Source organism: Hippoglossus stenolepis, chromosome 12 (genome assembly GCF_022539355.2).
Source record: "Hippoglossus stenolepis isolate QCI-W04-F060 chromosome 12, HSTE1.2, whole genome shotgun sequence".
NCBI classification, from domain to species: domain Eukaryota; kingdom Metazoa; phylum Chordata; class Actinopteri; order Pleuronectiformes; family Pleuronectidae; genus Hippoglossus; species Hippoglossus stenolepis.
This window is the reverse complement of record NC_061494.1, coordinates 24,032,551-24,049,384: the sequence shown is the minus strand read 5'-3', so window position 1 is coordinate 24,049,384 and position 16,834 is coordinate 24,032,551. Positions and strand designations below refer to the sequence as shown.

Genomic DNA, 16,834 nt, shown 5'->3' with positions numbered 1-16,834 from the left:
GTGTGTGTGTGTGTGTGTGTGTGTGTGTGTGTGTGTGTGTTTCCCAGCCTCTAGGCCAGATTATGAGTTTTCTCTCTGCAGCTGTCTTTGCGATTGCCTGTAGTGGATTTGGATCAGAAATCGGGTTTTGTTCCAGACTGGAATCACAAGATAAACAGACACACACACACACACATGTGCATATATCCTTGGGCACTGACACACACACACACACACACACACACACACACACACACACACACACACACACACACACACACACACACACACACACACACACACACACCATGTCCCGCTCCATCGCCCTGTGACCTTAAATAGTAGCTTTCCTGCCAAATATGACAAAGGCCAACTGTGACAACAAACACACAAACACAGACACACACTGTTACTGGAGGATTAGTTTGTGTCTCTACACCTCGTGGGTTTGAGTGTTGGTGAAAACGCAGCTTGTTGTTTTCTTCCGTCGTCAGTTCAGTGTGTTACTGCTGATCTTCATATCTTCATATCTTCATATCTCACAGAGCTCTGAGGGTCGAGTTGTTTCTACTTTATGTGTCGTTACTCGTGGAGCTGATTCCAGACCAGTGTCTCTCGGGCTGAAACCACAAACCAGAGCTGGTCACGTGACTCTCTTCACTGCGTCCGGTTGAGAGCGATAATGTGCTGAGGTTGTTAATTATTGCAGCAGCAGACGTCATCTTCCTTTGGTGAAGAATCACTTCTTTCTTCATTGTTCTTTTCTGATATGATTTATTTTCCTTCTCAGATTCCTGACTCGTCTGTTTGCTGATCTTTTCAACAGTTTGTTCAGTTCATGGTCAATTCAGCCAACATGTGAAGACAAGACACAGTTTATTAGCTAAAACACATTTTTATGTTGTTATTGGAAATCGTAACTTATTAAAGATTAGATTTTGATATAACTGAATTCTTGGATTGGCTGAATTGACGATGAATTGTCCTGGTTTCCCACAAGCCAAAAATACATATTCTCCTCGAGTGAACGAGTGAAATCAGTTTTTTAATGTCACCTGATAAATAGAACTTCAATTTGGAAAAGGAAAAAGTGTTGTGGGAAAACCAGCTGCTGCTCTTTTCTTGTTTCCTCTTGGTTTCCTGATTTCCTGTCCGTCCTGTCCTCACTTTTCTTCTCTTCTTCCCTTTTCCTCTTCCCCTTCTGCTCCTCCTCCTCCTCCTCTTCCTCCTCCTCAGTAAAATCATCAAGGTGAGGGTAATCGACGACGAGGAGTACGAGAAGAACAAAACCTTCTACATAGAGATCGGAGAGCCACGCCTGGTGGGCAGCGGCGACACCAAAGGTCAGGAGTGTCCCGGGACAGAGGCTGCATGCTCTCAGCACAAGGAGGTGCTCAGGAGGAGATTTAGATCAGATAATCTCTTTCTCCTGCTCCTCCTGATGTCTCCTTGAACATGCAGCAGCTTGTGGATCACCTCATCTCACCACACCCGCCCCTCCACTTCCTGTGTGTGTGTGTGTTGTTGTGGACGTACCGATGCCAGCCAACATGCCGTGTTGTTTTGTTTACCATTGCATGCATTTACCACCTCCCTCTGTGTGTGTGTGTGTGTGCGTGTGTGTCCCATACAGGAAGAGCCTAACCATTAGGATCTTAGACCGGGAGGTGTACAATAAGCAGTCCTCCTTCTACGTTCTGCTCGAAACCCCCCAATGGAGACGCAGCAGGAAGGAACGGACAGGTGTGACAGCCAATCAGCACTGAGAACACACCCACCCGGGGTTTTAGTGGATCCTGAGTCAACAGGCCGAACGTAGAAATCACTGACACGTTCACTCTCACTGTAGATCGCTCATGTGTATATTCATATCTGCATCTGTTAACAGAAAACAGTGAACATTTATTTCCTGATTTATAATTAATTATCATTCAGTATATATATATATAATCTGTAAAAACAACTGTTAAATGAAAATGGCGCTGTCTTATCTAACCCATAATCCACAGCTCAAGATTTTATATTCATGGTCACACGCACACAAAAAAATAGGAGCAGAACATTTAAGATAACAGCTTGTATATTTTAAATATATAGATTATAGATTATAGACTATAGATATTAAATGTCAGTTAGGATGTAGAGTGCGACTGGAACACTGAAGGATGAGGTAAAGCATTAAGATACAGAGAAGAGGCAGCGTGGACAGGTGGGTGTGATGCTGCTGTGCTTGCATGAATCATCATTTAATAAAACACCGTATGAAAGCACAGGGCCTCAGTCCACTAGGAAGCATCACATGACCCGGAGCTGCTCCACCGGCCTGTTGATTTGGGATTCAGGCCGAACACACCGGAGACTTTCTCCTTTCTCCACCTCTCAGGTTTTCCTCCTTTGCTTCTCCTCAGACGTCTGCTCATTGGGCTCAGGGGGAATCACACCTGTCCTCTCCTGTCCTCTCCTTTCTTCTCCTCCGCCCTGTTCTCTCGTTTCCCCCTCGTCCGACCCGGAGCTTTTCTTCCTGCGCTGTTCTCTGCAGGTGAACATGTCTCTTCACACTGTTCCCATGATGCAGCTGGAGGACGTTCACTGTGGGCGTGGCTCCGATCACTTCCTGCTAAACAATACCTCGTAACCCATAATACTGACGAGGAAGTAATAACCAGCAGCACTGAAATATCATGGTGTTGATAAAGAGTTTCAGCCTAAAAGACATAATAAAAACTGAAGTGCTGTTACCAAGAGGCATCATCTGCATCTGATTTGAATATCAAACCAATTTTTCTGCTAAAATTAAACAAAACTTGACTCGCAAATTAAGTTAAGTTTAATTATAGTTTATAAGTAAAACAAAGAAAACAGAAGCTCTTTGTATCAGAGTCGCTCAGGTTCAACGACTTGATGATTTGCAAATGAAAAATTGTGTCTCCTCTTTAACCTCTTTCCTAAAAAACACCTTGAGTTTTAATCTCTGCTGATTCTACCTGATGGACGATTATTAAAGAACAGATTCAATTTAAAATGTGCTGATTAAATTATGATTTCAAAACCACATCACAAAAAGTTCATAAAACCATAACGGACCATAAAACCCACCAATTATTATAGATACTGGTTGTGTTGCAACAGAACGTAACACAACATTCAGTGTTTATAGTCCAGATGTTCTGTGCATTTCCCCTCAGATCTGTCTTCGTCTTTCTTTAAACTGATTTTACTTGTTTCTAATCTAAATGAAAAATACTCACATAGTGACAGTGCATGATCAGTTTAAAGCTGGTTTAAAGTGTGTGTCTGTGTGTGTGTCTGTGCATCTGTTTCCATTGTGTTTACCCATTATCTCGTTGGAGCTACTCATCCCCACACACACACATTCAGACACACACACATACAGACGTGTGCATTTAGATCAATAACATAATAGTTGGTCAATTTTAAAGCAAATTGCCGTTTATGTTGAAAAAATGAATCAGAAAAGAAAACACTTTGATTTAAACTCTCTCACACACACACACACACACACACACACACACACTGCTGTGTGTGTTTGATGACTGGTTTTCTGAGCTGCTGTGGTGATTCTCTCTCTGAACAGGTCGTTGCAGCTCAGTCCAGCTTCAGATTAAACACAATAATATCAGATCTTATTGTTTGATGACAAAGAAAAACTAAATTAAAGTGAAGCATCAGTTATTAATATTGAAAACTGAGGAGATCATGGATACAATCATTTACTTTATATGTCAAAAGTATTTGAATTCAGTCTGTTTTTCAGGTTTTTCTTTGTTTCCTTACAGTTGATATATAAAAGTTTCAAAAGGTAAAAAGTCTCTGTCGGCGTCTCCTCCGTTTCCCGTGCTTGTCTGAGAGCAGCTCTAATGACGCTGGTTCTACGTTAGTGTTTACTGACGCTGTGCTTTCAGTAAATTAACTCTTCTCACACGGACCTGCCACACAGAGACAATCATTAATGTAGAATCGATTTCTTTCCCCAAACCCATTCTGGCACAAACCAACATATTTCAAATGGGCTTTTAGGATCCTGCCCCAGAGACAGCAGCTGAAAACCGAGCAGGCACGTTCCCTCTCCCTTGATTCATGTCCGAGCTGTGCTGTGAGATTCTGATTCCAGAAAACGACTTTAACATTCAGGAAGCGTAGGAAAGGAGAGAAGCGAGTCGGCTTCGTGAGCTCCTGTTTCATCTTCTATCAAACCAGGAGCTCAGATGTTAGGGAGGTTCCTCCGAGCCAAGATGAAAGCCTCAGGTTCTGTTCCCGTCTCATTCTTTGTCCTTACTTCATACAGCTGTTTGGCTGTTGACAGGATGAATGTGCCGACCAAACAAACACAGGATCTGAGGAGTTCCACATTGAGGAGTGAGATGGAAAAGGAAATGAAGAGTCCATCAGTAATTTGTCTTGTAGCTGTTTGACGTGACCGAGAACAGGAAATATGTCAATTTAATTGGTCGCAGACTATTTTATAAGACGGACAAAGGGACAGCCCCCCCCCTAAAGTGAAGCCAAAGTGTCTTGATCGCCCCCTGATGGCGGGCAGCAGCCACAGGCCTTCCTGCGCCTCCTCCATGTTAGTGGATGGGGCACGGACCGACATACAAACTCAAAGTTAGTGGCAAATATATTTTTCTTAAAGACGGTTTCTGTCTTTATAGGTATCGCTCAACGTTACTGACAATAATACAGCAATAGTACTTATTAATATGTTTATTAAACTGTATAATAAATGGTAGATAGAGAGAGAGAGAGAGAGAGAGAGAGAGAGAGAGAGAGAGAGAGAGAGAGAGAGAGAGAGAGAGAGAGAGAGAGGGAGATGAGATGGATAGATAGATAGATAGAGAGAAGAGAGAGAGAGAGAGAGAGATAGAGAGAGATGGATAGATAGATGAGAGGAGAGAGAGGAGAGAGAGATAGATAGATAGATAGATAGATAGAACGATAGATAGATAGATAGATAGATAGATAAGCTTCACTAATATAAGATCAATGGGAGTCTCCCTCCTCCCTCACAGATGATCCATGGTAGAATTGAGTGATTTACTTTTCCATTAACCTATTTCATTCATGCTCTTCTATTTCTGGCCGAGTTCTCGTCCACGTCCCAGAATGTCCTTCAGCAGCCTCCGGAGAGCAGGTGTGAACTTGCTCTGGTGTGTTTGCGCAGCTGAAGCCTGATATTTGGTATTTGCAGTTGGAGACAGGTCCTCGATCATTGGGCGGTTGTTGATGTTGTTGTTGTTGCTGAGGCGACAGCGTTGTGGATTTATCTTCTTTTAAGAAACACAAACGCATCTTGGACTCACTTCACCGTTTGTAGAAGATCCTGCCTGTGCAGAGTTTGTGTGGTTTTGGTGCAGAGGAGCCTCGGGGGTCAGGGGAGAGTTCACTCGCAGCCGTGAACCTCCGACTGTCATGTGGGGGAGTGCAGCGTGAGGAAGGAACAGCGCTGAGAGGGAAAGCAGCTAAAAACACACGCGCCCCGCAGAGGGTGATGACCCCCGTGTCCTCACACGCAGGACGACAGTGTCCAACACGCAGAGACACGTCAATACAGTAACATACATCACAAAATGTGACCACACGCATGCACTAATGTATCTGTGTGTGACTTTGTGTGTCAGATAGTGTCTGGCAGCAATGTCCTCTCCTCCTTCCCTCACCCTGCTTCCTTGTGTCCTCTCTCTGTCCTTTGTGTGTGTGTGTGTGTGTGTATCAGTACATAAACATGTGTGTTGGTTATGTAACAGTACAAACCTACTCATTAACGCTGTCCCACGACTGTTATTTAGAGACATGCTGTGTTCATCACGCCAGCAGACGTCACTTCACCGTCACCGACAGTCTATTCATCAGCTCCTATACACTGCATATATACATATATACATGTATATACATGTATATATGTATATATACATACATGTATATACAGAAGTAAACAACATTAGTGACATGTTTAAAGACGTGTTGTGTAATTGTATCATTAACTTTGCCATTAAGCAAATCACCAAACATTGTAAATTACTATTTTTATTATAGGAATATGCAGATGTGAGCGTCACATTAGTCATGATTCATGGGAGTTAATATCCTCGTTGATGGATTTCAACAGTAACTAAATATGAAGATGATGAGATCAGTTTGGATTAGATAACATTAGGTTGAGATTGTTTAGAGCTGAAGACAACTTCCAATCCCCTTTGTTCATATGACAATAAAGAATGGGAATCTCCTCCTCCTCGTCTCGTCCACCTTCCTCTTCATCCCTCACCCCTCTTCCCTCTGCTCCTCTTCATCCTCCTCTCACTGTTCTCCTCTTCTTCTTTACCTTATTAACTTCTTTCCCTTTACTCATCCACCCTTCATCCTCATCATCCCCCCCTCATCTGCATCTTGAGTTTGTGTCTAATTTGTTAGAGAAGTGTAATTATTTCCTCTCCTCTCATCTACTGCCTCTTTGTTTCCTCTTCACTCGTTACCTAACATCTTCCCTCTCATCTCTGTCCTCTCCCCTTTGTCTTCATTACACCTCCCTCTCTTCTCCTCTTCCTCCCCTCTCCTCCTCCCCTCCCTCCCTCCCCTCTCCTCTCCCTCTCCCTCTCCCTCTCTCCTCTCCTCTCCTCCCTCCTCCTCTCCTCCTCCCCTCTCCTCTCCCCTCTCTCTCCTCTCCTCTCCCTCCCTTCCTCCTCCTCCTCCTCTCCTCCCTCCCTCCCCTCCCTCTCCTTCCCCTCTCCTCCCTCCCTCCCTCTCCTCCTCTCTCTCCCTCCTCCCCTCCCTCCCCTCCCCTCTCCTCTCCTCCCTCCTCTCCCCCTCTCCTCTCCTCTTCCTCCCTCCTTTCTCCTCTTCCTCCCTCTCCTCTCCTCTCCTCTCCTCTTCCTCCCTCCCTTCTCCTCTCTTCCTCCCTCCCTCTCCTCTCCTCTTCCTCCCCTCCCTTCTCCTCTTCCTCCCCTCTCCTCCCCTCTCCTCTCGTCTCCTCTCCTCTCCTCTTCCTCCCCTCCCTTCTCCTCTTCCTCCCCTCTCCTCCCCTCTCCTCTCGTCTCCTCCTCTCTGGAGGACAAATAGGACGAGTTAAAAACCTGTCAAGTCTTTAAAAGTTCCCCTTGTCCTCTCTCCTCTTCCTCCTGTGGGACTCTCCCAAAGTGTGACAGTGTAACAGCAGCTTCTTCCTCCTCCTCCTCCTCCTCCTCCTCCTCCTCCTCCTCTCGTCTCCTGCTGTACTGTTTAATCCTGTCAAAGGTCAGGTCGTCTCCTGTCTCCCCCCCTGTCTTCTTCCTCCCTCCATCTGCTCATCACCTCCTTGACACAGGGCAGAGGTTTCTTCCCTCGGCTCCTCCTCTTCTCTTTGAACATTGGCAGGCTGCAGGGACACCTCCCTCCCTCCCTCCCTCCCTCCCTCCCTCCTCTGATGGAGCCTGAATCCATCTTACATGACATGGTGTACGAATCCTCTGCTCCGTCCTCGTCTCTTCTCCGTTGGTAGCTCGGCGTCTTTCCTTCCTCTTTCCCCTTTGTCCTCCACCTACGAAGCGTCTCCATCCTCCCTCCGTCCCCTCGTCTTTCTGTCACCTTCCATCCCCTCGGTGGAAATGGGGACTTTATCAAAAGCATGACCAGGTGTGAAACACCACACACACACTCACACACACGTGTCAGCACGTAGAGAACAATGTTGGAACCAGACGAAGATAAAGACGCAGTTTCCTGCAAACTGAGCGACTTCAACAAGGGACGAGCTGGAAAGAGGAGAAGATGAAAAAGACAATAATTCTCCTTCAGAGTAGAAAGTTGTTCCTAATTGAATTAAAACTAATGACGAGTCTAATGGAGGAGAGACGCTGCAGTTGCTCCTCATGAACTCACTTCACAAGGAAACCACGGGGAATGAAATTGACTTATTATGTTGTGAAGGTTGCTAAGTGAATAAATACTGAGCTTTTTATGTTTTTGTTTGCTCATTAGAGCCGAAACTAAATCAGTGAATCAGTGAAGAGGAACATGAGTCAGAGATTTAGAGAAAGAGGTTGAAATGACAGCAGATGAAAGAGAAAATAAAGATTGATAAAGGTTATGATACAAAACCACATGTAAAGGGACAGTGCACAGATTTTCCATATATATGCAGGAAAAAGGGGCCTCGTATAAATCTAAATTCAATTCTCCTGTAATGTTGGATTCTCAGACTTCAGTGATATTTCTCTGTGTGGATAATGAACTGAGGAGAGAAGTTCACCAGAAACAATCAGGATGATAAATGGCTCAGGGTCTGACGGGATCCAACTTCTTCCCCGTGACATTCAACCTCTGTCAGGTCCATTTGCACACACACATATTCTTCAGCCCGGTAATGTAACATTAACCATCCCAACTAAAGGCCTCGGTCCAACCCTTACCCTTTGAAAGGTGAGGTCTGTACCCGTGCACAGTTCTGAGACTGAACATTAAGATGGACGACGCGTCTCCGGCCAGAATGTTTCACATCCGAACACGACCGTCTTGTCCATTTGGAGACAGAGTCTGCAATCGGGGGATTGAACCCACGGTGTCGTCAGTCGCAGCTGTCGATGTTTCACCAGTTTTATAAGATCGAATACGTAAATAAAACCAGATTTGAAATCACCTAAAACGACAGGAAACCATCTTTGAGAAAAATGTCTTTAACATGTCCATGTCCCAACCACTAACATGGAGGAGGTGGGGTTTATGACCAACACTGCAGGCAGCCACCAGGGGCTGGTAGTAAATGTAATAGTCCAACACACACATACGTACACACACGGGGGGGGTGTAGCTAACAAGCACACTGCAGGGTCGTATTCTTCCCACATGAGGTTTGGTGCAGGCTGTTAATGGAGCTCATTAAATCACAGTTACATGTGTGTAACGGGTTGTGTTGTGCTGCTGTGCGAATCCCATTCAGTGTTAGTTGGAGTGCGGTGAACGAGAGTGTTGAAGGGCGAGTGATGTGTGATTCCCTGCAGTCGCTTTAAGTGAACACGTGTGTGCGGTTTGTAAAACACACAACAGGAAGTAGCTTCTCACTGTGGTTGTGTTAGTGAATGAATGAACCAGTTTACCATCAGCTCAGTGTTACTGGACCTGAAGCTTCATGGGAAAGATCTTCAGTTCATGATGAGGAGTTTACTCTTTTGGTCGGTGGAGTAACATTTACATCGAACTCTATATGTGATGTATGTTTTATATTTTTATAATTTGGCTTAACCTCTGGGGAGCCGTTAGTCGTCGTGAAAATATGAAATTCAAACATTTCTTCATTAGAGGCTGTAGAAGGAAAAAACCTGCGATTTAATATTATTATCGACTCGTCTTAACAATATCTCACCTACATCACGTCTGTCTTTGCTGCAGCAGCCTCTCGTGTGTGTGTGTGTGTGTGTGTGTGTGTGTGTGTGTGTGTGTGTGTGTGTGTGTGTGTGTGTGTGTGTGTGACCCATAAGCTCCACAAAGTAACTCAACTGAGGGAACAAATGACCAATGAGCTGGTGCAGACCCACAATGCACTGCACTGTAATGAAAGGCAATAGCATGGATAACCATCCCCCCCCCCCATGGAAATTTTGATCTCGGCCTTTCTCCCTCTCACTCGCTCTCTCTTTGATCCCAGCAGCGAGTTCACACTCCACAGTGAATTTCAATCATGGACACACACACACACACACACACACACACACACACACACACACACACACACACACACACACACACCATAAAGAAATGGAGAGAAGAAGAAAAGAGGAGGGAAGGGGGGGGCTATGGCAGATAGAGGGATATGAGGTGATGGAGGAACTGGAAGTATATTTTATTATAACACATATTAATACACGTGGAAATGATTGAACCGTGTAAACTCAATTAAATAAATTGACAGATTGATTCACCAGGTGCCAGATGTCAGGATTACAAATCTCTTCATTTACGTGAATCCTTCATTTCATCATTTCATCTTTTAACCAGAGACTTTACTTCCAGCCACCAGGCGGCGTGTTGATCGCCTCCTGGTGGCTGGCTGCGGTACAGAATCTAAACCCCGCCTCCACCGTGTTAGTGGATGGGACATGGGCCAAAATTAAAAGACAAAGTACACGTTAAATTTAAGTTTACTGTCATTTAAGGTGGTTGTTATCACAGAAGTGTCATGTTTCTGGTAAGTTTTGGTTTTAATTAGTTATTTTTTACAATAGAAACAGGGTGAAACGTGTTGATTGACAGCCGAGACTGACTTACGATTGGTCGAACGCGTGTGTGGGCGGGACTTGCTGAGGCTCCACCCCCTGATCAGACACCACGTCCGTCTTTATACTTCGACAATGATTTTAATTAATCCGTTCAGTTTAATAATCCACTGTGTCCAAATACAATCAGTCAAAATCTGGTGTCTTAAACACCAGTGGTTAGTTTTTATTGTGTTTAATAAAGAAGGGGGGTTATAAAACTACAGTGGCCAGATGGGTTACTGTCACTACACATAAACATTTAAAATGTACCCACACTGCTGGGTCCACAGTACTTGACTCAAATTGACAGTTACTGTCCCAGCAGGACTGATGTCATCTCCACATTCAGAACAAACGTCCCACCAGTCGGATTTGGTTCAAATTTAACACACACACACACACACACACACACACACACACACACACACACACACACACACACACACATCATTGTGAGTGTCGCAGGGAGCTTCTGCATCATTTTCTTTGCTCTCACTGATCCTTTACAGTCAAATAGCCGCAGCGTGCTCTGTCAGCTTCTCACGCTTCAGGCCATCTGACGTTAAAACCCTCAAGGAAGCTGCAGCGCTGGAAACCTCGCAGCTTCCTTGAAGGTTTTCTCTGCTGGAGATTCAGTCCAATTAAACCTCAAAACCTTCAGCTTCACCTGAACCTGCCCGTCCTGCCGCTCCCCTGTGGTAACGCCGCTGTTTGTTGTGTTTTCAGAAGAACAGCAGAAGGAAGAGGTGGAGGAAGAAGAAGCGCTGACAGGAAAAGACGATGAGGAGCGCCGCATCGCTGATATGGGCCGGCCCATGCTGGGAGACCACGTCAAACTGGAGATCATCATCGAGGAGTCGTACGAGTTCAAGGTGAGAGAGACGAGTTGAGCTGAGGTTGATCCACGATGACAGGAGCAGATAGTTGGATGAGCAGTCGTATTCATGTTAAAGTCTTATTGTTGTATTTTAATGACACTTTTACACCTTGTCTTCATAACTGAGGATATTTAGTTTGACTGAATGTTTCCCTCCGTTCTTAACAAATCTCTCCACACAACCTTTTTTTTAGAAAATATTTATGTCCAGACCAGAACTCGGAAACGACTCTTGTTCTGTTTCAATCTGTGCGAGGGGGGGAGGCCAAGGAAATATCTGCTTCCTGTGGCGAAGTTTCTGACTCGTGCTCATCACACAAAGAGTATTTTAAAACCTGTTTCTAACGATCTCCGTTTGAGTGACTTACAACTCAGTTTGTGTGTGGACGAGATCATTAGTGTGAACAGGATCTTATTAACGCTCCTACAACACTGAATGAATAACGTCTCAACAATAGGACGATTTCTTTCCACAAAGTAAATCAGCTTTTACTGATAATAAGCTTTAATTTGCATGTTACTGATGCAGAAATTAAAACAACACAACAACACAAAACCACCTCCCATATCACACATTACACACTCGCAGGCTTTCTGATACATAATTGTGTAATTGTTGTGTGTGTGTGTCCTCTCCTCGCTCTTCCCCTCTCCCACGCAGTCTCTTAAGATCAGCGTAGATGTGCAGTAATTACCATCAGTGCTACATTTTGTGTGCGTGTGTGTGTGTGTGTGTGTGTGTGTGTGTGTGTGTGTGTGTGTGTGTGTGTGTGTGTGTGTGTGTGTGTTAATGCATGTTCCTTGCTGCCGCTCCACCTACACACTCACTGCAGACAGACAGTTAATAACACCCAGAAATAGCTCGCCACTTGACAGGACGCTGCACTTTGTCAAGTACTTTTGTTCAATAAAGTTGGTGTGTGTGCGTGTGTGTGTGTGTGTGTGTGTGTGTGTGTGTGTGGTGTGTGTGTGTGTGTGTGTGTGTGTGTGTGTAACGCTGTGAGAGTCTGATATAACAGATTGAGGGAGAAACAGTAAAGTTATATTAAATACATAAATGTGGCACTTGGAAGTTGAACCTTTTCCTTTCAAAGTAAAATTCAATTCTGTAACCAATGGTTTACATGGAGTGTGTGTGTGTGTGTGTGTTTGTGTGTGTGTGTGTCTGTTGGAGTCGAGTTGTAACGCCTCATTTTCATCTCACACGTTGACGTCTTTGCTGGAGTTCACGGCTCTGAGGGCGAATTGTCATCAATCACCGTCTTTCCACTGGCGCTCTGCTTCTAAAATTCACCTCACATTAGGTCTAAACACACCAGAGGGTTATAAGACGGAGACACACACACAGACACACACACAGACACACACAGACACACACACACAGAGAGGAGTTAGTAGTCCATCACTGTCTCTGTCAGAAAATCCTTGTAGTGATGAAGTCATAGAAAGAAACAGTTATTTGACATGTTAAGAGTCTTAAGAGTCTTAAGTTGTGTCTTGTCCTCATGTATTTGTGTGTAAGAAGTGATGATGACAGACAGAAGTCAGAACGAGCGTCTGTCCCCCAGTCACACCTGATGTTTACGTCCTGAATGACCCACACGGGGTAAAAACAACACAATTTGAGCTTCACCAACAAAAACGATGATAATTTGCTTAAAGAGCAGAGACGTGGGAGGGAGGCGTGTCCTCGGAGAAAATGTCACTCGGGTGAGAAAGACGGATCGTCAGGGGAGGGAGAGAAGGAGATTTATCTTGGTGCATTGGATTATGGGTATTTATCAGATACATGGCCCTCAGCCGGGTCTTCACTGGGGATTATAGCACCACATACTGGTTGTACTGCAGAAGCACGCCCACACCAGTCCATCGGAGTCTGAAGGGACGAAGCAAGAAGAGGAGAGTTAAATAAACACTCCACGTTCAGGAGGCAGAGTAAAGCTGCTCACACACTGTATTTACACCCCAGAGCTCCATTCAACACAATTAGCGCCCCAGTTTCCCTCTGAAGTGGAGAGAAGAAGAGGAGGAAGCAATCCCCACCGCTTCGCTAATTACACTGTGTGTGAGTGTGTGTGTGTCTGTGTGTACACGACTGAGTGTGTGTGTTATCTCAATCTGTCATAGTTTCTTTCTTTTGAAGAAAACAACAAAGACACTCAAATACTGGGAATGAAGGAGACAGGAAAGGAAACGAGGAATGAGGATGTGAGGTATCAGCGAGGGAGTTGAGGAAGAACTAGAATAAGAAGCAGAGAAACCTCCAGTAGTGAAACTGTCCTTCAATCATTCTGTAAAGTTCTGTTAAATTCACACCTCATGATAAATTCTTTGCAGCCAAACATTCAAAGCAGCTGAGTTTGTGGATGAATTTTGGGAAATGCATATAAATGGCTGCAGCCATAGACTATTTGCATTTGATAGAAGCCATAAGAAATATTGTAATTGAATATTTCACTGAGTGCAAATAGCTTCAGAGATGAGTTGGACCAGTGTGTGTGTGTGTGTGTGTGTGTGTGTGTGTGTGTGTGTGTGTGTGTGGCTCTGAGCAGAATAAGATGTTTTGTTGTCGTTATTAAAGGTGATGAAACCATATTGCATCTTGTTACTCTGTCTCATGTTTAACTGTTTTGATCCGTCTGTGTTTTGTCAGAACACCGTGGACAAGCTGATCAAGAAGACCAACCTGGCTCTGCTGGTGGGAACCAACAGCTGGAGAGACCAGTTCATAGAGGCCATCACTGTGAGCGCAGGTAAGACCAGTGTGTGTGTCCATGTGTCCGTGTGTGTCCGTGTGTCCGTGTCTGTGTGTGTGTGTGTTTACTCGAACGCAGACTGGTTTGGTTTGATGGTTTGATGCAGATAAACATCACCAGATGTGATATTATATTGAAAGTGACTGGTTGTGGGTGTTGTTACTTCAGCTGCTTCTGCTGAACATCATCACAACCTCCTCCCCCATCTCCATTTAGTCAGGGACTCACAACTCTGCGTTTCCTCCAGTGGATGGTTTGCTTAGCAACCACGTGACATACAGGAGGCTTGGAAGTATAGGCAGTAACGGGTGACAAGTAAAAAGTGCTGATTAATAATTATTACAAAAAACTGTGTCTGGCTTATTTCTGACAGCTCAACTAACATCAGAATATTAAGGACACTGTCATGAATCTCTCATGCAGGTAAAGAAAACGCTATAAAAGGAGCAAATCACTGTTAAATCAGGACAAAGCTGTTTGTTTGAATGAAAGTAGAGCAGATAATCATCGTGAATTGAACCTGGACAAACAAAGTCTCCTCATTTGCTGCTGTTACCGTCTTTGAAACTGCTTTTCTGTTAGAGCACTGTTTGTCTATAGTCCGCTCAAACACTGCACCTTCAAATAACTGTGTCCTGTGTGTGTCTGTGTGTGTGTGTGTGTGTTTGTGCTCCATCCTGTCAGCCAGCCTTTGTTGGCGAGCCGATGCCGTTAATGAAAAGGCCTGTCTCCACTCTCTTATCTGGGATTAGCTTGTCTAGGCTGACAGAGTGGTGTGTGTGTGTTTGTGTTTGTGTATGCGTGTGTGTGTGTGTGTATGCGGTTAAAAAAGCAGTGTGTGCACTTTCCACTGAAGAATAAGGTTTTATTGTAAGACACACTCTCAGTGATTGGATGCTTACACATCACAGTGGCAGGTGATTGGTTAGACAAACATCAGCGGTGGAAACAACATCGTCCTCGTCTCTGTTTGTGAGAAGAAGAACGAGAGCAGAGACGGACGAGAGACGGTATTCTATAGAACTTACTTTATAATAGTCCACTATTCTCCCAACCTTGTTCCTTTCATTTCCTTTACTCTCTTTCACTCTGCCTTAACTCGTTTCCTCCCACACACACACACACTCTCCCTCCATCTACCTCCCCCACTTAAAGGGAGGTCAGAGATTAATTACGTCTCCTGCGGATTACAAACGTGTTGAAGCCATGATTGAGGCAAAGAGGAGAGGAGGAGAATGACGGATCCAGGATGAATGGATGGAGATAAAGATTAACGGTTGTAGGAAGAGGTGAAACCTACTGAAAGGAAGCAAGGAAGAATTGAAAAGCAGAAAAAGAAATGAAACATGACGTAACACATGTAAAAAAAAAAACAATTTGATCATTGGATAAAGTAAAATGTTCCAAAATGGCTCCAACAGCCGGGACCTGGAAGGTGGGAGAAGAAAGAGAGGAAGAAGAACGATGAGGAGCAGCTCATCTCTCCACAGATAAGATAATCTCAGACATCTGTTCTCGGAGATCCTTTCCGTTGTTGTGGACGCAGCATGTGGACATGACACACACACACACACACACACACACACACACACACACACACACACACACACACACACACACACACTTCTTTTGTTCAGACTGAGCGCACACTCTTACACAATGAGCCCAAAAGGAGACATGCTGTAACTTGGCAGCTTAAACACACTGTGCTGGCTCCGGGGCCTGAACAAGTCCAGAGCCTGTGTCACTGATACAGTGGTGGAGTTAATACACTGTGATAAGCCAGCTCCAACTAATCTTAACTCTCTGTCCCTCTTCCTCTCCTCCTGGCTTCGTTCCCTCCCCCCCCCTCCCTCTGTCATCCTGCCTCACTCTCTTATCTCCTCTCAAACCTATCAGATAAGAATCCAGATTCAAATTCAAAGGAGCCTCAGATATTCCCTCACCTTGACCGGAGACATTTAGAATTTCTCACTGTGTCTCTCGTCCGTATTCTGGTTTCTGAAGTGATCAAGATGTCCGAGCTCTGAAAACCCTCCAGAAACGATTTCACCCTCATACGTGTCAAAAGGTCTGTTGTTGTCTCATCACTTCATCACTTCAACTAGTGGAAGGTTGGATGCTGCTGAGTTGGCGTCCACGAGAGGACATTTAAAAGCTTCCGAGGCTCATCGGACGGGTCCACATCATAACACCAGTTTGGCACTGGTGCTGACGTGCACTGGTGCTGACGTGCACGTATGTGCGCGCACACACGCCCACAAACTGCTGCCGAGACTGTGACATTCATTTCAAAGCAAGAGACCTGCATTTAGTCTGCCACTAAAGCCCTCTGAAATGTCAGCGTGCTGTTGTGTTGCATATGCACACTGACCCATTTCCCTCATGTGTGTCTTTTTGTGTTGGTTACGTGCCTGATGTTGAGTCGTGAGAGGCAGTGAGAGATTGTGTTCACCGATGTTTGGTCCTGCACGTGTGTGACCTTATCAAACACTGACGAGTTTACTGAGCGGATTGATAGAGCGGAATTCTGAATGTGTGTTTTATTCTTCAAGAGCATCACGTGTTTATCTTTCACAATGTTTGCTTTCATATGGTAAACGGCTGCAGGAAAGAAGGTATGAACCTTAAAGGTTAAAGCTGGAGGAGGTGTTTGTTATCATTATACTTTATTTTGTAGGAGTAGAGCAACTACACTGAATGAGTCTGGTGAGAAAACAGACCTGACATCACAGGGTGCGAACCTGCAGATGATGACTATGGTGGTAACTTGTTGTTTTAGCACAGACAAACCTCCAGGGATGGAAACACGTGATGATCTTTTCATCTTTTGAGACGGAAACTGTGTCAGATTATTGATCACATAGATCAAACTGACAATTCTAGTGCAATGGCTTGTGCAAGGCGTCTGACGTCAGATGGTAGTGATGTTGAGGTCTCACAGCTCAGGCTGATGATTCAGAGCGCATGTTGGA

At 44.7% G+C, this 16,834-nt stretch overlaps 1 protein-coding gene across 2 annotated transcripts in view; it reads left to right on the top strand.

The window, feature by feature from the left end:
- The window catches only part of slc8a1b (solute carrier family 8 member 1b), a 113,946-nt gene that overhangs the window by 79,780 nt on the left and 17,332 nt on the right, over positions 1-16,834 (top strand). The window contains exons 5-7 of one of the 2 annotated variants that reach the window (XM_035172713.2): positions 1,613-1,722; positions 10,953-11,098; positions 13,757-13,856. In XM_035172713.2, coding sequence (XP_035028604.1) covers positions 1,613-1,722; positions 10,953-11,098; positions 13,757-13,856 — 356 coding nt within the window. Of the gene's footprint in view, positions 1-1,215; positions 1,323-1,612; positions 1,723-10,952; positions 11,099-13,756; positions 13,857-16,834 lie in introns of both variants that reach the window. The other variant, XM_035172714.2, reaches the window with a different exon arrangement.